At 44.5% G+C, this 25,596-nt stretch overlaps 1 protein-coding gene across 2 annotated transcripts; it reads right to left on the minus strand.

Moving 5' to 3' along the window:
• Nucleotides 1-1,682: 1,682 nt before the first annotated feature.
• LOC123058671 (uncharacterized) lies at nt 1,683-4,318 on the minus strand. Of its 2 annotated transcripts, XM_044481377.1 has the most exons (3): nt 2,614-4,318; nt 2,060-2,516; nt 1,683-1,979 (listed from the first exon to the last, which is right to left on the minus strand). In XM_044481377.1, exons 1-2 carry the CDS (start codon nt 2,969-2,971, stop codon nt 2,083-2,085), a joined length of 792 nt encoding a protein of 263 aa, XP_044337312.1. In that variant the 5' UTR covers nt 2,972-4,318; the 3' UTR covers nt 1,683-1,979; nt 2,060-2,082. The 2 variants fall into 2 exon arrangements, 1 of the variants encoding a protein (XP_044337312.1); XR_006427269.1 differs by lacking the exon at nt 1,683-1,979 and having other exon boundaries at nt 2,045-2,516.
• Between the last annotated feature and the right edge of the window lie 21,278 nt (nt 4,319-25,596).

Below are 25,596 nucleotides of genomic sequence, written 5' to 3' on the forward strand. Positions count from 1 at the left end.
ATGTTCATCTACTTCAGCAGGATCCATCGACTGCAACTCCTCCTCAGAACAAACAAATGGATCATCCCTGACATGCTCGGGGAAGAACAAATTTTAGTTTGCATAGATTTTGCATTTCAGATCACAAGAGTTATTAGCAGTTGGAGAAGGTACCTGATATGCGATTTGTACATTTGGGTGCATTCAGACATTTGATATGTTTGGTTACAGTTTGCCTGACTTTGTTTACTGGGAAGAACCAAACATTAGTGGCAGAACTACAAATCGATCGCAGTCATCTGATCAGGCTACCGGTAAGAGCTTGGCTTGGTTAATCAGGAAATAGAGTCAATGTTGAAGCTAAATATGGCACATCGCCTATGTCCTGCCTCCGAAGATACTTCTTACACAAATAACACTGATCCAGAGCTCATTCATTGCGGTGGGCAAAACAAAACCAGATAACATGAGAACGGTTGCTTGTTCTGGGCACCTGCACAGTCAAAAATCCATTTCCGCTTAGTTCAATCCTATACCCTTATGGTACGACTATCTCCAAAATCAAAATAGTTGACTGAAATCTTTCAACGAATGAAAATTAGCTATTATGTTAAAATAAATCGACCAGTTAACTATTACACCCACCTGCTTGGTTATCATGCGCGCTTCAACAACTTCAGGACAGTCAATGTAAATGATCAAACATGCACACAGCCCTTTTTCTAGGTTTAAAACAGGTTATTGTCCTGCCCAGGTGTACGTAAAAGCCTGCTGTGGGTGATGTGCCTATGTCAAAAACCATAAATAAAAAACAGTGACCTGGTTTAAGTTCTTTGAAGAGAGGTCATTTCCATTTGGTCTGCAACAACCAGATACTTAAAAGCTGCTGCAGACAGTGCAAACTACAAACCAAAGTTTTTAAACACCCCAGACTGAATTTATCCTTGGCTGTTCTGATTGACTGAGACTCCAAAAAAAGGGAATAAAAAAAGCAGGTGTGTGCGTTACCCACAGAATTTGACCACACCAATCAGACAGATCAATTGCACAACATCAGTTCTCTTTCGAAAAAACAAAACAATAGTGTTTTAGCTCTAGCCATTATAGGACTCATGAATTTGTACATGCCACACTAAAATATGCAATGATACAATACCCCTGTAGTAAAAGATTTGAATGCCGTTACAGCCACATGATTAACTTCAGTATGCTAATAAAAATCGACATCAAATGGATTTGAAGACCTTTTATCCTCAGTTTCAACATGTAAACAGCAGAAAGAAATGAAAATATACAACTACCAAATTCATTAAAAAACATACTTAGCATGCAGCAAAATAAGACCTTTTTGACTTGACTTCCAGAGTAGACGATCATATGGCTTATTTTCGCATTACAAAATTATGTGGTACCTTTGAATGAGTTGTGTCAACAGCTTCACCAAATTTGAGAATTATCCTAATAACCTTGATCATATCCAATTCATTGAGGTTGCGGAAATGCCTTTGACCTGCGAGGAGCAAAATAGCTGCAAGGACAACAAAAATCCTTCTAAAACCGTGGCAACAAAAATCGTTCAAAACCGTGTTCTCACATGCATGTCAATGACACAACGGAACTGAAATTGCTTAAGAGGCCATGAACCAACATCAAAGGTTAGTAGAACATATGATAAAAGATATACAATAACGTTCAACATGACATAATGGACAAACACTAATATCACGAATCAAACATTAAGGTGTCTACATGTCCAATTTCAAAATATACCGAACATCACAGAATTGATAGATTAAGAGACATCTAAATTTGAACTTGAGTTCACCAAGGATGTAATGCATAATTGTGACTTGACAAATTGTGATCAATCTCCTGCAGATAGATGCACTTGGCACAAAGATAGAAATTGTGATCAAGCTCCTGCAGATTGAAGTCCTCCATACACTTGATGCCTCATTGCAAATTATCGTCATTTCACTGGGAATTCCTAGATGTTCTGGCTGCAGTACGATGTAACTATGTCAGTTACCTATAAACGAAGCTTGCTATAAAATTGATCGCAATCTCAATATACACTTACATATCAAGACATTGGTTGGGTTTTCAATTGAAGAAAAGGAAACACTCCGGCCGTAGTGCTGTAATGTTCTCATCATCATCCTCCAAACTCAAGAGCTTCACACTTAGTGTATTAGCCGCCTTGATTGTGGTCACATCCTCCATTGATGAGTGATAGATAATTCTCAGTTTCCTCTCTCTACCAGAGATGACAATGCCCTTCCTTGCTGCTACCTCATAGCCTTCACCAACTGCGCGCTTCTCATATTTAACAAGCATTTGTTTGAACAGCTTGCTCAACTCCTCTCCCACTGCTTGGGCTTCATTTTCAGTTCTCACCAACACCTCTATGCTTTTGGGGCGCATCGCCATAACTACATTTCGCACAGCATCCATTTTTCTTGATTCTTCCTTCACATTGACTTTATATGCATGGTGCAGAACAAGGTTTCCCAGACTTCCTCCAGCATTTTTTTTAGCTATATGACAAAAGAAACAGTTTAGAACTCATCCATATGAACCAGCAGAGTAGTGGACACTATTTAAAGATGTTGTAAGATAGAGAAAAATGCATACCAATGAAAGCATTAGCAGCTTTTCTTGTTTGATGGATCCGGAAAACCGGCAGTCCCAGCAAATGGGGTGACCATATGCCCAATAAACCTTCAAATATATTTGCATGTGGTGAGGATGAGTTCCTCCAGAGACTGATGAGAGAATCAGGGAACAGCAGCTTCTCCCTTGGTTCTAACTGACAAAAGACATTATCGAACTTCGCCTTCAAGCCAAGCACCGCCACGGACAATTCTGCGTGCTTATCCTTGGGCTGCACTATTTCCACTTCCCTCACAACTCGATCACAATGGCTGCAGTCTGTATATATCAGCAAGTCATTAATTTTTAAATCCACAGCCCGGCGCATCAGCATGAACATTGATAACAGCTCAGCCTAAATGTTATCCTTGCATACGATATTATGACAGATTAAGCAGTCGGTGACTTGATTACTATCATTCCAAACGATTGAGCATAGAGATGCCAGTTTGGTGCTGAACTTGAACGATGCATCAGTCTGCCCCCTGTAGAGTGATATAGTATCTAACGGCAGCTTCCAACCTAGATTGAATATCATCGACTCCACTGTTGAAAGTGGCAAATCCCATTTCTCAATGACAATTATCTTAATGTCTCTAAGATAGTCCAGTAAGTGACTCCATTTATGATCTTTTAGTCCGACCAAAGTTCGCATGACGTCAAGACTCGATAGGTTAAGTGGCCCTTTCTTTTCAGAGATTTCTTCCTTCCAAACAGCTGATAATCCTATATCTAGTGAGCTCAAATATGTCATCTAATGAGCCATCCACATGTATACCATTGGCCACCAAGATATGCCTGACATGTTCATGGTATAAGCTCTGCAGGCGATTCAAATCGAACTGAACCTTCACTATGCCAACAGCAACTGCTACAGCACTACGGATATGAGTAGGTTGCACTTCATCTATTGGAAACTCTTCTAATTTTGCATATAATTGTAGCTTGTGTGACTGCACAGAGCTGGGAGGAACATAAGGTTCCAGTGTATCGAATTCAACGGTATCCAGAGCACTTGTTTTGAAGCCTCTTGAGAACGAACCTCCCAATGACATCAGACTGGTAGTTGGTGTTGATCTCAGCCCCGCGCGCCATGTGACGGCGTCCCGTGGAGGCAGCATGACGCCGATGTGCGGTTGCGGTGGCGGTCCTCTTGACCGACACCATGGAGCGTACGGTGGCCGAAGGCAGTTGCCTGTCGCCATGCTGCTGCCTGCAGTTTCGCCTGCGGTGACGGCGGGAAGCAGGATCCCGCCGACGGACTGAGCTGGGCGGTTCCCACGCGGCTGCGCGCGGGGCACGCCGGCGGGAAGCAGGCGCGCAGCATGGCACCTGTGGACGGGCTCAGCGGCGACGGAGACGACAGACCGGCGTCCGACGCAGGCATGAAAGATGGTGGAGGAGGATAGCATGTCGCCGGCGCTCGGATAAGCGTAGCAAATGGTGGGTAGTGCCGGTGAACCACCGGACGCTGGCGAAAGGAAGGAGGCATCTTTCTGCCCGTGAACCTCCCTCTGCATTGCCGAGCAACGCCTGCGGACATTGGACAGGGAGCCGGTGGACGGCGGAAGGCCTGATCAAGGGGCGCCGCCACCTGAAGGCTCCTTCCGCGGAATCGGAGCATGGAATTCTTGGTTGATGTGGACAGGAGCAAGGGTTTGGGCTGTGGGGAGGGTGGGGAACAGGAGAAAGGTGGTTCTTTGCTGATGGCGGAGCGACTTGCGGTTTCGTGGAAATATCCTCCCTCTCGAATTTCACCCCCCCCCCCCCCCCCCCCCCCCCCGCCCCTCAGTTCGCAATTGCACAAATGCCCCCTCAAACTGTAATAAGTGGTATTTGGTACGTCCAATGATTGGCTCCTACCATGTACTAGTACTACATTGGCTTTTGTTGTTCTTGATTTTTTCTCTCCTTGTTCGCCTTGAATTGCTCCCGTATCATTTCTTCTTTCTGCCTCGTACACATCCAAATTGGCCCACTCCAAATTTCTTCGGGTCTAATTCTTTGTGGGTACATGTTAAATTACCATTTTATAACACCATTAACAAAAACAGTAACGCCACCGCCATCCAAATAAACCTGGGCAAACTTCGGGCCGGGCCGGGTTTCGGGCCGGGCTTGTAAAAGCCCGACCTTCATTTCTCAAGCCCGAGCCCGGCCCGAAGCCTGAAATACTCCATATTTTCAAGCCCAAGCCCAGCCCGAAGTCAAGCCCGAAGCCCGAAAGCCCGGCCCGAATGCTATTTTCTAGTACGCGCACGTGCAAGCCCGGCCCGAAATACAGAAAAAGTGAAGCCTGAGCCCGACCCGAACTATCTTTCGGGCTGCAAAACAAAGCCCGAGCCCGGCCCGAATGTCAAGCCCGGCCCGGCCCGGCCCGGGTTTTTCGGGCCGGGCTCGGGCCGGGTCGTCGGGCCGGGCTGCCCATGCCCGGGTTTACATCCAAAGCTCTATGCCACAGTTTCTAAAAGGGTATCATGCTAGATAAGTCAACCACAAACATGCCAAGGTGAGCTCGTTGGTGTTATCCTTTATCGCTAACTAGCCACATGACGATCATCAACGGTGACCCAGAAGCGATGACACCAACACCATATCATTACTGATGGGCCGGGAAACCACCCGTCAAGGGTTGGTGGCGCGGGTACCTTTGGGTGACATAAAAGTCGTCTTTCGATCAACATTTGGACTAGATCAACAGTGAGTACTGCTAGACAACTAACGCTTTGGGTGTTCATGCAATCCTCCTCTCAGCCCGTAGGTATGTGATACATTCATCGCCTACCGAATCGATGATTTACTCGTGTTGTTGCTAGAAAGAAGACTAGACGTTAAAAGTAGGGATTGAAGTATCGAAGTTGGATGTATAGAGATAGGGAGAGAAAGAGTTGGGTTAATTCTTTGGAAGAGTTTCTTGGACTTCTTGTTGAAGATATGATGAACAAGGAAAACAATTACATGTGTCGTCCATGTTGTAAATTTGGTAACACCAAAATGTTGCCATCGCCGCGGGAGTTGCGGCTAAATTTGCTGGTTCCGAGGCCCTGTACTATGTTGGGTGCTTATGCGCCGGTGCCTGAAGAGAGACATCTTAAAATAATATGTGGCTTCAACGCAAAGTGCTTCACATAGGTGTTAACTAGCGTCTGGTTGTAGCATAAAATCGAGATATCAGTCCTAATAAGCACCAACTAGCATTGGAAGCTAAAGTTTGCCTCTAACCCCTTCCTAAGCACATGTGCAAACCTATTTCATAGAAAAACCTGGTTTTTTTAGGCACCTCTGTTGTACGGGGCTTTAGACATCCGATCGATGTTGGCTGAAAGTCTCCTTAAAACCTGCTTGCTATGCGTGACAAGTGAAAAATAATAATTATATTTTTTTGGTGGGAAAAACAATTATAATTTGCTAAGCCTTTTTTCTAAAACACTAGTTCTTTCTCAAGTAGGATCACGACAAAAACCCGGATAATTGACGCTAGAGCTAGCTAAAAAAGGAGTATTTCTTTCTAAAATTTGGTCCTTTTGTTCACTTTTTTGTGAGGGTATTTAGTTCAAAGTTAAAGCCGTGCATGCTGTAATCCCAGCCCAGAGACAATAAACATCGTGGAAAACTTCTCAAGAAGGAAAACAATCATCATCCTGCTAATATTGAATATAAATTCGACCCACGGACGTGTCCGAATTAGTTAGCAGTTGATTTATCAGTTTTCTTCCTCTAGCATTGAATCAAATTAGAACCTTGATTTTGTGATACATCAGGCATCTATTTACACGACTTTTGGGAAGTGGGTGTTTCAAATGGATTGGGGAGTGACTGTTGCGCCATGTGAGGAGAAGGGCATGCAGACGTGATGGCTCGCTTAACTCACACGCAACCTCTGCACCTACAGCACTGTCCAGATAACTCACATGCCGCTGTGACTTCTCGTTAAATCCTTGTTTCAAAAACAAATGACACATGCGTACGATGGTAGAAGCCGTTCTTTGGAGTTCTCGTGGAGGTATGACGTCCTTTTTTTTTGGCAACTTCTCTTCCTCTTACTCTTCCTTTTTTTTTCTAAACAATCCTTTCCATTTCCTTTCATGGAACAATAACGTTCTTTCTGCGCTAGAAAACCGGAAGCTTTATTACGTTAAAATAGGATTACAATATGCAGCTAGTAAAACTGCTACATCAGGGACATCCTGAAACCAACATTGGTTAGATGATCTCTCCTTGAAAGTTTTTTTTTTGAGAATACACCTAGGTTTACCATAGCTTTATAGAAGGTAAAATTATAAGTACAAAAAACTACTACTCATTGAGAACAACGAGTGTAACACACACCACACCCAGGCATGTCTAGGGACAACCACCAATGACCATACAACACTACAAAAGCACAATCGCCTGCCATAACAGATAACAACACCGCGTCTTGACCCCGCGCCAGGCATCTCCGAAGACCAACCACTCCCACTGAACTTTGATTGTCGACGCACCATCCACTTTTAATGCCTAAGAGGAGGTGGCAAGTAAATGGCAGGACTTGATCCGATCCGAGGAAGACACCGTCTTGGACGCACTGGCGATCGTCGTGCATAGCACCGCCGAAAATCAGAATAGGACCACGACGAACACCTGAGTAGACCAACGAGGAACCAAGCTGTGTCTCCAAACACGATGCTCCCAACAGAGGAGCGACGTCGAGTACGCCGCCATCATGCCGATTTGACCGAATCAAGGCTTTCGCCAGAGACAACAACTAACTCCACAAGAGCGAGGGAAATGTTGAATACACCTCGGTGACGCCTCCAAGGAGGGGGACGACACCCACGGGCGCCATCACGGTCGGCTCGAAAAGAGTCGTGCAAGATTTTCATCTGATCATCACACATCTCCACACCTCGAACGAATTGGGAAGTACTGCCCAAGACGCTTCGTACCACCACCACCGCAGTGCCTTGTCGTCGTACTTGCATAGCCGAGGACCGCCGACAGACCGACGCCGCCCACCAAACACCTACACCCTGGCCGAGGAACCGCAGCCACCCAACTCCTCCACCAACGGCCATGACTGCCATCGAAGGCTATCATCCGCACCAAGTGACAGCCTTGCGACGATCCAACACTTAGCCGTGTACAACTCCCACGCCAGCACCACTGGAGAGCGCCGCTGCTCGCCTCACAGCCCAGAGGTGGCCCGAATGCTCGTTGCTCGCCAGGAACTCCATCCTAGCTGAGCCATCGCAGCTCCCCCGCCAACTTGGACAATTGTTCTTACCGCTGCTTCTAGCAGCGCCATGTCGTGCGTACAACGATCTACGGGACCGGCAAAGGCCACTTTGCGGTTCGACTAGGGAGATCAAACAAGCACAAAGAGTAGATCCAGCAGCCAACACAGTGATTTTACTCAGGTTCGGGCCGCTATGAAGCGTAAAACCCTACTTCTGCTTTGTTGTATTGAGTGTGTGAGCACAACTAGAAGGAGCGCTACTTGACGACAAGGTTGCATGGTAAGTGCAACTACGTGTGTAATTGAGCAAAGTGTCAACCTTTGTAAAGGTAACCATGGGCCTCCTTTTATAGGGAAAGGGGTCACCGCAATGGCAAAATGGTAAATATACACTTTAAATAGTGGCTACAGTGCCAAATACCTAACTCTGATGGGTTAGGACAAACGCATTAAATACATCATGAGGTGTCACGTTGATGAAGCTCCCTAGCAAGAATCGTCTCTCCTTCTGTGTCGTTCGCGCATCTACCTCATATCTCTTTGACAAGTTCCTGGGATGGGTGTCATTAAAGTTGTGTCTTCGGCGGCGAGCTGCCACGTGCCCAGACAAGCTGGATCCCGAGGTGGAGCGGTGGCAGGACAGTGGAAACTTTCCGGGACGGAGCTTGCCGGGTCTTCATAAGCTTGTCGGCAAGGAACTTGCCGGCAACTCCAAGATTGATCTTCTGTGCTTCTGATCACTAGCTTGGGCATCTTCTTTATATTCTTGTCAACTAGTCTTGAGCTTGCCTTTAGTTGTCCTCTGGCAAGCCTTGCCGTCAGGAAAGCTACTACTGCATGTGAACAAGTCAGGGGTACTAAAGGACCCAAATTTTAGGACACCGACAGGAGCCCCCAGGCCTGGGCTGTTGGGTTTCGTAGTAATTTCAAAAAAATTCCTACGCACACGCAAGATCATGTGATGCATAGCAACGAGGGGGAGAGTGTTGTCTACGTACCCACGCAGACCGACTGCGGAAGCGTTGACGCAACGTAGAGGAAGTAGTCGTACGTCTTCACGATCCAACCGATCAAGTACCGAAACTACGGCACCTCCGAGTTCGAGCACACGTTCAGCTCGATGACGATCCCCGGACTCCGATCCAGCAAAGTGTCGGGGAAGAGTTCCATCAGCACGACGGCGTGGTGACGATCTTGATGTACTACAGCAGCAGGGCTTCGCCTAAACTCCGCTACAGTATTATCGAGGACTATGGTGGCTGGGGGCACCTCACACGGCTAAGGAATAGATCACGTGGATCAACTTGTGTGTTTCTGGGGTGCCTCTGCCTCAGTATATAAAGGACTAGAGGGGGGAGGCTGGCCGGCCAAGCTTGGCGCGCCAGGAGAGTCCTACTCCCTCTGGGAGTAGGATTCCCCCCGCCCCCCCCCCAATCCTAGTTGGAATAGGATTCGCGGAGGGGGAAAAGAGAGAGAGGGGGCCGACCACCTCTCCTAGTCCTAATAGGACTAGGGGAAGGGGGAGGCGCGCAGCCCATGTAGGGCTGCCTCTTCTCTTTTCCACTAAAGCCCATCATGGCCCATTTAGCTCCCGGGGGGTTCCGGTAACCTTCCCGGTAATCCGGTAAAATCCCGATTTCACCCGGAACACTTCCGATATCCAAACATAGGCTTCCAATATATCAATCTTTACGTCTCGACCATTTCGAGACTCCTCGTCATGTCCGTGATCACATCCGGGACTCCGAACAACCTTCGGTACATCAAAATGCATAAACTCATAATATAACTGTCATCGTAACCTTAAGCGTGCGGACCCTATGGGTTCGAGAACAATGTAGACATGACCGAGACACGTCTCCGGTCAATAACCAATAGCGGGACCTGGATGCCCATATTGGCTCCTACATATTCTACGAAGATCTTTATCGGTCAGACCGCATAACAACATACGTTGTTCCCTTTGTCATCGGTATGCTACTTGCCCGAGATTCGATCGTCGGTATTCCAATACCTAGTTCAATCTCGTTATCGGCAAGTCTCTTTACTCGTTCTGTAATACATCATCCCGCAACTAACTCTTTTAGTTGCAATGCTTGCAAGGCTTAAGTGAGGTGCATTACCGAGAGGGCCCAGAGATACCTCTCCGACAATCGGAGTGACAAATCCTAATCTCGAAATATGCCAACCCAACATCTACCTTTGGAGACACCTGTAATGCTCCTTTATAATCACCCAGTTACGTTGTGACGTTTGGTAGCACCCAAAGTGTTCCTCCGGCAAACGGGAGTTGCATAATCTCATAGTCATAGGAACATGTATATGTCATGAAGAAAGCAATAGCAACATACTAAACGATCGGGTGCTAAGCTAATGGTATGGGTCATGTCAATCAGATCATTCTCTTAATGATGTGATCCCGTTAATCAAATAACAACACTTTGTTCATGGTTAGGAAACATAACCATCTTTGATTAACGAGCTAGTCAAGTAGAGGCATACTAGTGACACTAAGTTTGTCTATGTATTCACACATGTATTATGTTTCCGGTTAATACAATTCTAGCATGAATAATAAACATTTATCATGATTATAAGGAAATAAATAATAACTATATTATTGCCTCTAGGGCATATTTCCTTCAGTCTCCCACTTGCACTAGAGTCAATAATCTAGATTACACAGTAATGATTCTAACACCCATGGAGCCTTGGTGTTGATCATGTTTTGCTCGTGGAAGAGGCTTAGTCAACGGGTCTGCAACATTCAGATCCGTATGTATCTTGCAAATCTCTATGTCTCCCACCTGGACTAGATCCCGGATGGAATTGAAGCGTCTCTTGATGTGCTTGGTTCTTTTGTGAAATCTGGATTCCTTTGCCAAGGCAATTGCACCAGTATTGTCACAAAAGATTTTCATTGGACCCGATGCACTAGGTATGACACCTAGATCGGATATGAACTCCTTCATCCAGACTCCTTCATTTGCCGCTTCCGAAGCAGCTATGTACTCCGCTTCACATGTAGATCCCGCTACGACGCTTTGTTTAGAACTGCACCAACTGACAGCTCCACCATTTAATGTAAACACGTATCCGATTTGTGATTTAGAATCGTCCGGATCAGTGTCAAAGCTTGCATCAACGTAACCATTTATGACGAGCTCTTTGTCACCTCCATATACGAGAAGCATATCCTTAGTCCTTTTCAGGTATTTCAGGATGTTCTTGACCGCTGTCCAGTGATCCACTCCTGGATTACTTAGGTACCTCCCTACCAGACTTATAGCAAGGCACACATCAGGTCTGGTACACAGCATTGCATACATGATAGATCCTATCGCTGATGCATAGGGAACATCTTTCATATTCTCTCTATCTTCTGCAGTGGTCGGGCATTGAGTCTTACTCAATTTCACACCTTGTAACACAGGCAAGAATCCTTTCTTTGCTTGATCCATTTTGAACTTCTTCAAAATTTTGTCAAGGTATGTTGTTTGTGAAAGTCCAATTAAGCGTCTTGATCTATCTCTATAGATCTTAATGCCTAATATGTAAGCAGCTTCACCGAGGTCTTTCATTGAAAAACTCTTATTCAAGTATCCCTTTGTGCTATCCAGAAATTCTATATCATTTCCAATCAGCAATATGTCATCCACATATAATATCAGAAATGCTACGGAGCTCCCACTCACTTTCTTGTAAATACAGGCTTCTCCAAAAGTATGTATAAAACCAAATGCTTTGATCACACTATCAAAACGTTTATTCCAACTCCGAGAGGCTTGCACCAGTCCATAAATGGATCGCTGGAGCTTGCACACTTTGTTAGCTCCCTTTGGATCGACAAAACCTTCTGGTTGCATCATATACAACTCTTCTTCCAGAAATCCATTCAGGAATGCAGTTTTGACATCCATCTGCCAAATTTCATAATCATAAAATGCGGCAATTGCTAACATGATTCGGACAGACTTAAGCATCGCTACGGGTGAGAAGGTCTCATCGTAGTCAATCCCTTGAACTTGCCGAAAACCTTTTGCGACAAGTCGAGCTTTGTAGACAGTAATATTACCGTCAGCATCAGTCTTCTTCTTGAAGATCCATTTATTCTCAATTGCTTGCCGATCATCGGGCAAGTCAACCAAAGTCCATACTTTGTTCTCATACATGGATCCCATCTCAGATTTCATGGCTTCAAGCCTCTTTGCGCAATCTGGGCTCACCATTGCTTCTTCATAGTTCGTAGGTTCGTCATGATCTAGCATCATGACTTCCAGAACGGGATTACTGTACCACTCTGGCGCGGATCTTACTCTGGTTGATCTACGAGGTTCAGTAGTATCTTGTTCTGAAGTTTCATGATCATTATCATTGACTTCCTCACTAACTGGTGTAGGTGTCACAGAAACAGTTTTCTGTGATGTACTATTTTCCAATAAGGGAGCAGGTATAGTTACCTCGTCAAGTTCTACTTTCCTCCCACTCACTTCTTTCGAGAGAAACTCCTTCTCCAAAAAGTTTCTGAATTTAGCAACAAAAGTCTTGCCTTCAGATCTGTGATAGAAGGTGTATCCAATAGTTTCCTTTGGATATCCTATGAAGACACATTTCTCCGATTTGGGTTCGAGCTTATCAGGTTGAAGCTTTTTCACATAAGCATCGCAGCCCCAAACTTTTAGAAACGACAACTTTGGTTTCTTGCCAAACCACAGTTCATAAGGCGTCGTCTCAACGGATTTTGATGGTGCCCTATTTAACGTGAATGCGGTCGTCTCTAGAGCGTATCCCCAAAACAATAGCGGTAAATCAGTAAGAGACATCATAGATCGCACCATATCTAGTAAAGTACGATTACGACGTTCGGACACACCATTTCGCTGTGGTGTTCCGGGTGGCGTGAGTTGCGAAACTATTCCACAATTTTTCAAATGTACACCAAACTTGTAACTCAAATATTCTCCTCCACGATCAGATCGTAGAAACTTTATTTTCTTGTTACGATGATTTTCAACTTCACTCTGAAATTCCTTGAACTTTTCAAATGTTTCAGACTTATGTTTCATCAAGTAGATATACCCATATCTGCTTAAGTCATTTGTGAAGGTGAGAAAATAACGATATCCGCCACGAGCCTCAATATTCATTGGACCACATACATCTGTATGTATGATTTCCGACAAATCTGTTGCTCTCTCCATAGTACCGGAGAACGGTGTTTTGGTCATCTTGCCCAAGAGGCACAGTTCGCAAGTACCAAGTGATTCATAATCAAGTGGTTCTAAAAGTCCATCAGTATGGAGTTTCTTCATGCGCTTTACACCGATATGACCTAAATGGCAGTGCCACAAATAAGTTGCACTATCATTATCAACTCTGCATCTTTTGGCTTCAACATTATGAATATGTGTATTACTACTATCGAGATTCAATAAGAATAGACCACTCTTCAAGGGTGCATGACCATAAAAGATATTACTCATATAAATAGAACAACTATTATTCTCTGATTTAAATGAATAACCGTCTCGCATTAAACAAGATCCAGATATAATGTTCATGCTCAACGCTGGCACCAAATAACAATTATTTAGGTCTAATACTAATCCCGAAGGTAGATGTAGAGGTAGCGTGCCGACTGCGATCACATCGACTTTGGAACTGTTTCCCACGCGCATCGTCACCTCGTCCTTAACCAATCTTCGCTTAATCCGTAGTCCCTGTTTCGAGTTGCAAATATTAGCAACAGAACCAGTATCAAATACCCAGGTGCTACTACGAGCATTAGTAAGGTACACATCAATAACATGTATATCACATATAACTTTGTTCACCTTGCCATCCTTCTTATCCGCCAAATACTTGGGGCAGTTCCGCTTCCAGTGGCCAGTCTGCTTGCATTAGAAGCACTCAGTTTCAGGCTTAGGTCCAGACTTGGGTTTCTTCTCTTGAGTAGCAACTTGCTTGCCGTTCTTTTTGAAGTTCCCCTTCTTCTTCCCTTTGCCCTTTTTCTTGAAACTAGTGGTCTTGTTGACCATCAACACTTGATGCTCCTTCTTGATTTCTACCTCCGCAGCTTTCAGCATCGCGAAGAGCTCGGGAATAGTCTTGTTCATCCCTTGCATATTATAGTTCATCACGAAGCTCTTGTAGCTTGGTGGCAGTGATTGAAGAATTCTGTCAATGACGCAATCATCTGGAAGATTAACTCCCAATTGAATCAAGTGATTATTATACCTAGACATTTTGAGTATATGCTCACTGACAGAACTGTTCTCCTCCATCTTGCAGCTATAGAACTTATTGGAGACTTCATATCTCTCAATCCGGGCATTTGCTTGAAATATTAACTTCAACTCCTGGAACATCTCAAATGCTCCATGACGTTCAAAATGTCGTTGAAGTCCCGATTCTAAGCCGTAAAGCATGGCACACTGAACTATCGAGTAGTCATCAGTTTTGCTCTGCCAGACATTCATAACATCTGGCGTTGCTCCTGCAGCAGGCCTAGCACCCAGCGGTGCTTCCAGGACGTAATTCTTCTATGCAGCAATGAGGATAATCCTCAAGTTACGGACCCAGTCCGTGTAATTGCTACCATCATCTTTCAACTTTGCTTTCTCAAGGAACGCATTAAGATTCAACAGAACAACAGCACGAGCCATCTATCTACAATCAAACATAAACAAGCAAGATACTAATCAGGTACTGAGTTTCATGATAAATTTAAGTTCAGTTAATCAAATTAATTAAAGAACTCCCACTTAGATAGACATCCCTCTAATCCTCTAAGTGATTACGTGATCCAAATCAACTAAACCATAACCGATCATCACGTGAGATGGAGTAGTTTTCAATGGTGAACATCGTTATGTTGATCATATCTACTATATGATTCACGCTCGACCTTTCAGTCTCCGTGTTCCAAGGCCATATCTGTATATGCTTGGCTCGTCAAGTATAACCTGAGTATTCCGCGTGTGCAACTGTTTTACACCCGTTGTATTTGAACGTAGAACCTATCACACCCAATCATCACATGGTGTCTCAGCACGAAGAACTTTCGCAACGGTGCATACTCAGGGAGAACACTTCTTGATAATTTAGTGAGAGATCATCTTATAATGCTACCGTCAATCAAAGCAAGATAAGATGCATAAAAGGATAAACATCACATGCAATCAATATAAGTGATATGATATGGCCATCATCATCTTGTGCTTGTGATCTCCATCTCCGAAGCACCGTCGTGATCACCATCGTCACCGGCGTGACACCTTGATCTCCATCGTAGCATCGTTGTCATCTCGCCAAGCTTCGATGCTACGATGATGATCAAGGTGTCGCACCGGTGACGATGGTGATCATGACGGTGCTTCAAAGATGGAGATCACAAGCACAAGATGATGATGGCCATATCATATCACTTATATTGATTGCATGTGATGTTTATCTTTTATGCATCTTATCTTGCTTTGATTGACGGTAGCATTTTAAGATGATCTCTCGCTAATTATCAAGAAGTGTTCTCCCTGAGTATGCACCGTTGCGAAAGTTCTTCGTGCTGAGACACCACGTGATGATCGGGTGTGATAGGCTCTATGTTCAAATACAACGGGTGCAAAACAGTTGCACATGCGGAATACTCAGGTTATACTTGACCAGCCAAGCATATACAGATATGGCCTCGGAACACAGAGACCGAAAGGTCGAGCGTGAATCATATAGTAGATATGATCAACATAGTGATGTTCACCAATGAAACTACTCCATCTCACGTGATGATCGGACATGGTTTAGTTGATTTGGATCACGTGATCACTTAGAGGATTAGAGGGATGTCTATCTAAGTGGGAGTTCTTTAGTAATATGATTAATTGAACTTAAATTTATCATGAACTTAGTACCTGATAGTATCTTGCTTGTTTATGTTTGATTGTATATAGATGGCCCGTGCTGTTGTTCCGTTAAATTTTAATGCGTTCCTTGAGAAAGCAAAGTTGAAAGATGATGGTAGCAATTACACGGACTGGGTCCGTAACTTGAGGATTATCCTCATTGCTGCACAGAAGAATTACTTCCTGGAAGCACCGCTGGGTGCCAGGCCTGCTGCTGGAGCAACACCAGATGTTATGAACGTCTGGCAGAGCAAAGCTGATGACTACTCGATAGTTCAGTGTGCCATGCTTTACGGCTTAGAATCGGGACTTCAACGACGTTTTGAACGTCATGGAGCATATGAGATGTTCCAGGAGTTGAAGTTAATATTTCAAGCAAATGCCTGGATTGAGAGATATGAAGTCTCCAATAAGTTCTATAGCTGCAAGATAGAGGAGAACAGTTCTGTCAGTGAGCATATACTCAAAATGTCTGGGGTATAATAATCACTTGATTCAATTGGGAGTTAATCTTCCAGATGATTGCGTCATTGACAGAATTCTCCAATCACTGCCACCTAGCTACAAGAGCTTCGTGATGAACTATAATATGCAAGGGATGAATAAGACTATTCCCGAGCTCTTCGCAATGCTGAAAGCTGCGGAGGTAGAAATCAAGAAGGAGCATCAAGTGTCGATGGTCAACAAGACCACTAGTTTCAAGAAAAAGGCAAAGGGAAGAAGAAGGGGAACTTCAAAAAGAACAGCAAGCAAGTTGCTGCTCAAGAGAAGAAACCCATATCTGGACCTAAGCCTGAAACTGAGTGCTTCTACTACAAGCAGACTGGTCACTGGAAGCGGAACTGCCCTAAGTATTTGGCGGATAAGAAGGATGGCAAGGTGAACAAAGGTATATGTGATATACATGTTATTGATGTGTACCTTACTAATGCTCGCAGTAGCACCTGGGTATTTGATACTGGTTCTGTTGCTAACATTTGCAACTCGAAACAGGGACTACGGATTAAGCGAAGATTGACTAAGGACGAGGTGACGATGCGCGTGGGAAATGGTTCCAAAGTCGATGTGATCGCGGTCGGCACGCTACCTCTACATCTACCTTCGGGATGAGTATTAGACCTAAATAATTGTTATTTGGTGCCAGCATTGAGCATGAACATTATATCTAGATCTTGTTTGATGCGAGACGGTTATTCATTTAAATCAGAGAATAATGGTTGTTCTATTTATATGAGTAAAATCTTTTATGGTCATGCACCCATGAAGAATGGTCTATTCTTATTAAATCTCGATACACTGGTAGAAAAAGGGCCTATTGTCCCGGTTCGTAAGGGCCTTTTGTCCCGGTTCTGGAACCGGGACTAAAGGATCGGTACTAATGCCCTGTCCCTTTAGTCCCGGTTCAATCCAGAACCGGTACAGATGGGCCTCCACGTGGCCTGTGCGCGGAGCCCAGGCAGGAGACCCTTTGGTCCCGGTTGGTGGCACCCACCGGGACCAATAGGCATCCACGCGTCAGCATTTCTGTGGCTGGGGTTTTTGTTTTTTTAAAGGGGGCGGGGGTTTGGGGGTTTTGGGGGGTTAATTTAGGTGTTTCATATATTGTGTTAGCTAGCTATAATTAATAGAGAGAAGTGTCCTCTCTTATGTCCGTGCTTGGTCGACGCTACGTACTATACATACGTATAGAGAGGACTAGACACGCTAGCTAGCTAGTAAGCAAACGAAGGAAACAGAAGATCGTCATGAACATATATGCATACAGAGAGAAGTGATATTGACCACCTCTCCTTCTCCGAGAGATTGGTCGAACAACAAGTTCTCGTATATCTATCCAACACTACCGGCTACATATATACAATAATTATCTCTTACAAATATAATCATACGGACTCCCACATAGTATTCTCCTTCTTCAGTGATCACGTGGTCAAGAAAGAATGCCGCCAATTCCTCTTGAATTGCTTGCATGCGAGCCGATGCTAGGAGTTCATCCCGCTTCCGAAACATCTAATTTAAAGAAGGGGGTCAATACATATATATATGAATATATGAATGAATGAAACTCAACACAAATGATGGTAATAAAATAAAATTGTGAATGTTGTTATTTACGTACTTCATATTGTTCGTCAGTGTAGCCCCGCTCACAGGTCATGTGGCGGATGGACTCGCAAACGTAGTATCCACAGAAATCATTCCCTTGTTCCTGCCACAACCACTTTACAAGAAATAGAGGTCAATCAAACTGATAAGCAAGAATGCCAAATTGTATTGATGAAACTAGCGCTTGAATCACTAGTAGATGCGCGGAACATGCTACTATAGTACTTACTTTCGGGTGTCTAAATTGCAGCTCCTTCGGCAGTCCCGGAGCTTTTCTGGTGAATTTTCTCCAAACCCTGCCAGACAAAGAAAACAATTACTTGATATATCAGGAAATGAACAAAGTTGCTGATATGGTGGATAATGATCGATTTAACTTACTTCTCGAGTATTTGAGTCATGTCTGCATAGTCCTGGGGATCTTTTCGTCTTGAGTCTAAGACGGTTACTAGTCCCTGCTCAAGCTTAATCTCTAGGAGAATATAGTGGAAACTGCACACGCATGCATAACTCATCAATTACATTACTATAACCTTGACTAATATATAAGGGAAACCGAATACGCACAAGACAGTAACACTCACTTGAAGTTGTAAGGAAAGAGTATTATATCTTTGTTTTCATTTATTACCAACGATCGTAGCAAGTTGGACTCGGTAGCTGCGGCATGAAATTTAACCTGAGTTGCATCTATGAGATATGTGTTAATGAACCCAATATCACCGACTTGTCTTTTCTTCAATTCGGTGATCTTCAATCTGCATAATATAGTGAGGATGATTATAAATACATGCAATGAAAGAGCTGAGCTATATAGAGAGACTTAATGACATAAGTAGTACTGCTTATATACAGTAGCAGGCGACCGTTGTTTTATCGAGGGCCAATTGATTGAAAAACTGAAAGAACTCCTCAAATGGAACAGGCAACAGTTCAATTCCAACGAGGTAATGCTCCTTTTTAACCTTCACATACAAAGTACTCCTCCCCCTAGAGTCTCTGCAGATTTTCAAGTACCAATCATGCAATCTTCGCATCATCGTTGATAGAGATCTTTCATCTTTGATGAGAGGCTTCCCGTACTCGTATCTTTGTATCTGCACCTCCATGAAATCATAATGTACATCGTCGGGCAGGTAATCGCCAAGATTGCTATAACCAGGCACCATCCTCGGATCATTAGCGACATTGTCGCTAGGCACCTTGAGCGGGGGGCACGATTGCTTCGCTTGTTTGCCGAGCTGGGCAATTTGTTTCCCAGCTCGTCATTCTTTCAGCCTTTGATCACTGACAGTACTTCCCGACCGCTCCGCTTTGGCAAATTCCTTTCCAATAATGCGCTCATAGTTTCCTTTCGGCAGAGACTTGGGTGGTTTTGTCAGGGCAGCCAGAGTGCGCTTCGCTTTCACCGGATCTACCTTCTCCTCCGGAGGTGGATGTTTCTTTGCTTTCACCCCTTCAAAGTAGTTCCTCACTTCTTCTCATGCGATCTCGGCGTTCTCCTCCGGGGTCCTCTCATATGGTAACTTCTATGGAGTCTTCAGAGAAGGACCAAATCTGTATTTCCTCCCGCCTTTGGCTGTACTGCTAGACGCCGGCCGAGCAGACGGAGCGGTTGTCTTCTTTACTTGCTTACGAGGCGGAGGAGAAGGACTACGACGCGCCGGAGCAGCCGGAGCGGCAGCATGTCTCTTCCGCCCTTGCTGACGAGGCGGAGAAGGAGGAGGCTGGCTGCTCAGGCGCGTCGGCGCAGCCGGAGTGCTGCCACGCGCTGGAGAAGGAGCCGGTCGAGTGCCCTGATCGTCACTCGCCGGAGGAGGAGGCGATGGAGGAGGCGGAGTGCCCTGACTCGCCGGAGGAGGAGGCGGTGGAGGAGGCGGAGTGCCCTGACTTGCCGGAGAAGGAGGAGGAGGTGGAGGCGTCCAGTTCGGAAGGTTGATGAGCTCCTTCCGCCATAGGCATGGAGTCTTCAGAGCATACCCCAGCCTAGTCTCCCCTTCACCGGTAGGGTGGTCAAGCTGGAGGTCCTCAAATCCCTCCGTTATTTCATCCACCATCACCCTAGCATATCCTTCTGGAATCGGCCGACAGTGAAAAGTTGCGCCGGGTTCAGTAGGATAAACAGAGCCAACAGCCGCCTTGACCTTCAAATTCATCCATTGCGTCATAAGGTGGCAATTTCGAGACTCCGTGATAGCATCCACGGGATAGCTGGCAGGAGCCATCAAGGCATGCTCCGGCTGAAGCAGCTCGGTGGAAGCCATGCTGCTTCTCCGCTGAGATGGCGGGGTAGCTTCGGGGGAAGCTTCGGCAGTATGTTTGCTGCGATTTGCTTCTCGTTCCTCTATCGCTTGTACCCTTGCTTGCAGCGCCTGCATTTGGGTCTGATGCACTTTTTTCCTCCTCTCATGGGATTTGTAACCGCCTGTGTCCGGAAACCCAACCTTCCACGGAATGGAGCCTGGCGTGCCTCGTGTCCGTCCAGGGTGCTCAGGATTCCCGAGGGCCATTGTGAGCTTGTCGTTCTCTCTGTCTGGAAAGAACGTCCCTTGCTGCACTGCTTCGATATACTGCTGAAGCTTCCTGACTGGTATGTCCATTTGATCGTTCGTCCAAATGCACTTCCCTGTTACAGGGTCCAAGGTTCCGCCAGCCCCGAAGAACCAAGTCCGGCAACGGTCTGACCAATTAATTGTCTCTGGTTCGATCCCTTTATCAACCAGATCATTCTTAGTCTTGGCCCACTTAGGCCGGGCTACGAGGTAGCCACCTAACCCCGTGCGATGGTGATGCTTCTTCTTCGCAGCATTTTGCTTGTTTGTCGCTGACATCTTCTTACTCTTTTCCGATGTCTTGTGGGCCACAAATGCGGGCCAGTGATATCTGATCTTCTCATATCTGCCCTTGAATTCTGGTGTCTCATTATTTTCGACAAACTTATTCAGATATTTCTTCCACCTCCTGAATAGTTCTGCCATCCTCTTAAGAGCAAAAGACTTGATTAATTTCTCTTTCACTAGCTTCTCTGGATTATCCTCTGGTGGTAGGGTGAAATTTGACTTCAGCTCAGTCCAAAGATCATTTTTCTGCATATCATTGACATAAGACACCTCAGGGTCTTCTGTAGCCGGTTAAACCATTGCTGGATGCTGATCGGGATCTTGTCCCTAACCAAAACCCCGCACTGAGCAACAAATGCGCTCTTTGTTTGGAGGGGTTCAATCGGTTGGCCGTCGGGCGCGATTGCTATGATCTCAAACTTTTCATCCGAGCTCAACTTTTTCTTCGGGCCTCGTCTCTTTACCGAAGTTGTGCTCGATCCGGAGGGCTAGAAAAAAGAACAAAGACTTAATTAATATGTGTACATACCAAAACAATGAATGCATCAATTAGCTAGTCAGCAGAAGCTTAACTAATATATATACCTGGCCGGACTCGGTTCGGTCACCGGAGACGTCATCACGGTCTCCTTCTTGCACCGGCATTGGGTCACCGGAGCCGTCCTCACGGTCTCCTTCTTGCACCGGCATTAGGTCACCGGAGCCATCATAATCATAGCCAGCTGCTTCCAGACCATCGGTGTCGTGAAAAACAACGAGCAGATGGCATCACTTCCTCGTGCGATTATGTCCCCCAACAACTCTTCTTGTACTTTGTCTCGGGCGATGTCCATAGTTTGTACAAATATTGACAACATGGCAATTATTATTCAAACATGACAGATGGATATATTAGTGGCAAAAACATAGAACTAATATTAATTAGTGGCCTCGATGCTGCTTCTCTAGGGTTTGGGGTGGCCTCGACAACGCTTCAAGGATAAAAAAAGAAGAGGAAGAAGAAAAAAAAGAGGAGAAGAAAGAATAGAGGAGTAAGAACTCCTCTATTCTTTCTTCTCCTCTTTTTTTTTCTTCTTCCTCTTTTTTTTATCGGGAACGAGGGTCGTCGAGGGTCACCGAGCGATAGAGGAAACCCTAAATAGCAAGTATCGTGGGTGTGAGATACATGTGGCCATCAGTGTCGGACACTACATCCACGTCCCACAAGTGACGTGGGCGTCGAAGCCCGCGCCACTTGTGGGACATGGATGTAGTGTCCGACACCGACGGCCACATGTATCTCACACCGACGATACTTTCTATTTAGGGTTTCTCCTCTACCGCTCGGCGACCCACGACGACCCTCGTTCCCGATAAAAAAAAGAGGAAGAAGAACAAAAAAAGAGGAGAAGAAAGAATAGAGGAGAAGAACTCCTCTATTCTTTCTTCTCCTCTTTTTTTCTTCTTCCTCTTCTTTTTTTATCCTCTTCTTCCTCTCATGTTCGAGAGGATCGCCGAGGGGTTGGGAGGTTGCCTAGTGTCAAAGGATTCAACAAAACCATGTTTTCATCATTAGGCGAAAGTAACAGGTGCATGATGGTACGAAGCTCTCCAAAGTTATTTTGGAACGGAGTCCCAGATAAGATAATTCGCTTTTTGGTACAAAGTTTAGCAAGAACCTTCAAAATATCGTTATTTGGAAGGCCTTTTCTGAAATTCATACAAAAAGGCAAATTATCCTATCCGGGACACCATTCCAAAATAACTTTGGAGGACTTCATCATGCCCTGGTTACTTCTGGCTAATGATGAAGCCATGGATTTCTTCAATACTTTGACACTAGGAAACCTCTCTCGACCCCTCAGCGATCCTCGACCCCTAGAACCCTCGACAACCCTGGAACCCTCGACCCCTAGACGACCCTGGAACCCTCGACCCTCGATCCCTCGACCCTATAGAACCCTCGAAGAAAGGAATAGCTAGAGGAGAAGATCGAAGAAAAAAAGAAGAAAAAAAAGAGGAGAAGAAGAAAGGAATAGTGGAGAAGAAGAGAATTCTATTTTATCTTCTTCTCCACTATTCCTTTCTTCTTCTCCTCTTCTTTTTCTTCTTTTTTTTCTTCTTATTTATTTCTCCTTTTCTTCCTCTCCTCTCGTTCTTTCTTTCCTCTTCTTATTTTATTCTTTCCTATCCTTCTTTTCCTTCCTTTCTTAATATCACTTAGCAAATGCACTAACCTAAAATGCAATAAACATAAAATGCACTAAATCGATCAACTAACCTAAAACCAGTGATAAAATGCACTAACCTAAAATCGATATCTACTAACAACTTAAAAAAATTTAATACATATATGAAAAAATGCATATATGAAAAAAACATCATCATATCATCAACAGAAAAAATAGTATTTTTTCTAAAAATCTATCTTTTCAGCACATACATATACTCATACATCATCATATACTCATACATATACTCATACATATACATATAATCTGCAGGAAAAAAACATATATGTGTTTGCAAAAAAAGGGGGAAGAGGGGGGCAGTGCCGGCCCAGACCACAGCGAGGCAGAGGCGACGGCGGCGCGGGGCAGCTGGGGCGCGGCGAGGCAGAGGCGACGACGTCGGGGCGCGACGCGGGGAGGCGACGACGTCGGGGCGGCGCGGCACGGCGTCGGAGGCAGGGCGACAACGGCGACGGCGAGGCGCAGAGGGGCAGCCTGGCGGCAGCGTCGGGGCGCGATCGAAGAACTAAACGAAATTTTTCACAAGTCTTGCTTATATAGACGGCGCATTGGTCACGGTTCGTGGCACCAACCATGACCAATGCCCCCGTTTAGTCCCGGTTGGTGCCACCAACCGGGACCAAAGGCCTGTTTTTAGCAGCCCAAAGGGTGGGAAGCGGTGGCCTTTGGTCCCGGTTGGTGGCACCAACCAGGACTAAAGGGGGGCATTGGTCACGGTTGGTGCCACGAACCGTGACCAATGCTCCCCTTTAGTCCTGGTTGGTGCCACCAACCGGGACCAAAGGCCTTGTGCTGCCCTGCGCCCAAATGTTTAGTCCCACCTTGCTAGTTGAGAGGGAGCCGCACCTATTTATAAGGTTCGGTGCGCCTTCCCTCTCGAGCTCCTCTCTAAAGCAGGCTTTCGGGCCTAACCGTGCAATGTGTGCCTATGGGCCTATTGGGCCTCCTGCGGGCCTGAATCCTGGCCCACGGTAGGGTTTCTAGTCGTATTCAGGCCGTGGGTGCCCAGTAGGTGGCACTTTTTTTGTTTTTTTGTTTTTTTTGTTTCTACTTACAACAAAATACTTATTGTTGCTATATTTAATTTTTTTCCCAGTTTTTTGTTTTGTTTTCTGCATTATTTATTTTCTTTTGTTTTTTGCTTTATTTTTTAATTCTTTTTGCTTTTAGTTTTAGAAAAATTATAAACTTTCTGTTAGTGCCATTAGTTTTCAAATTTGAAAACACTTTTTTTGTTTTTTTGTTTTCTTTGTTGCTTTATTTATTTTATTTTGTTTCTACTTACAACAAAATACTTATTGTTGCTATTTTCATTTTTTTCCAGTTTTTTGTTTTGTTTTCTGTATTATTTATTTCCTTTTTTTTTGCTTTATTTTTTAGTTCTTTTTGCTTTTAGGTCAGCAAAATTATAAAATTTCTGTTGCTTTATTTATTTTATTTTGTTTCTACTTACAACAAAATACTTATTGTTGCTATTTTTTGCCAGTTGTTTTGTTTTGTTTTCTGCATTATTTATTTTCTTTTGTTTTTTGCTTTAATTTTTAATTCTGTTTGCTTTTAGGTTAGCAAAATTATAAACTTTTTGTTAGTGCCATTAGTTTTAGAAAAATTATAAACTTTCTGTTAGTGCCATTAGTTTTCAAATTTGAATAGTTAAAATTTGAATTCTTTGAAAATTGTTTGAATCACAAGTTTGTGATTAACTTACTAAAAAATGAGAATAGATGCGCTTATAGAGAAAATTCAACCTAAATTCCTAGTAAATTTCTATGAATTTCAGAGAAATTCACTATGAATTTAGGTTAAAGTTTTCTCTATTAGGGCATCTATTTTCACTTTGAGAGGAGCTCAACAAGGCAGAGAGGGAAGGGCTTATAAACTGGTGTGAGCCCCCTTCGATTGGCGAGGTGGGACTAAACTCTGCCCGCAACGAGGACCAACCCTTTAGTCCCGGTTTGTGGCACAAACCGGGACTAATGGTCATGGGCCAGGGGCGAGGAGCAAAATTATAAACTTTCTGTTAGTGCCATTTGTTTTAGAAAGTTGAAAGTTGAAAGGTGGCATGGGCCAAGGACTAATGGTCATGGTATTACGAGGGCCGAACCATAAGACATGAAAGCATTTCAAATGAACTCTGAAAAAGTTGAAAGTTGGCATGGTATCATAATTTCACCCACATAGCATGTGCATGTACAAAACGGACAATGGTAGCATGTTCGTGTGTTACAAAGTTGGCATGGTATCATCATAATAGTTGCGGGAGAAAGTCTTCACTTTTTCTTCGCTTGTGTCATTTGCTTATTGCGCCGTAACCATGGATAATCTTCATTGTTTATCAGGATGCTTGGGTCAGCCTTGACATTGAGGGGAGGAATTTCATGAAACTTTTCATAATCTTCAGACATGTCTGTCTTGCCGTCCACTCCCAGGATGTCCCTTTTTCCTGAAAGAACTATGTGGCGCTTTGGCTCATCGTATGATGTATTCGCTTCCTTATCTTTTCTTTTTCTCGGTTTGGTAGACATGTCCTTCACATAGATAACCTGTGCCACATCATTGGCTAGGACGAACGGTTCGTCAGTGTACCCAAGATTTTTCAGATCCACTATTGTCATTCCGTACTGTGGGTCTACCTATACCCCACCGCCTAACAGATTGACCCATTTGCACTT

This window comes from Triticum aestivum, chromosome 3A, assembly GCF_018294505.1.
Source record: "Triticum aestivum cultivar Chinese Spring chromosome 3A, IWGSC CS RefSeq v2.1, whole genome shotgun sequence".
Taxonomy (NCBI): Eukaryota; Viridiplantae; Streptophyta; class Magnoliopsida; order Poales; family Poaceae; genus Triticum; species Triticum aestivum.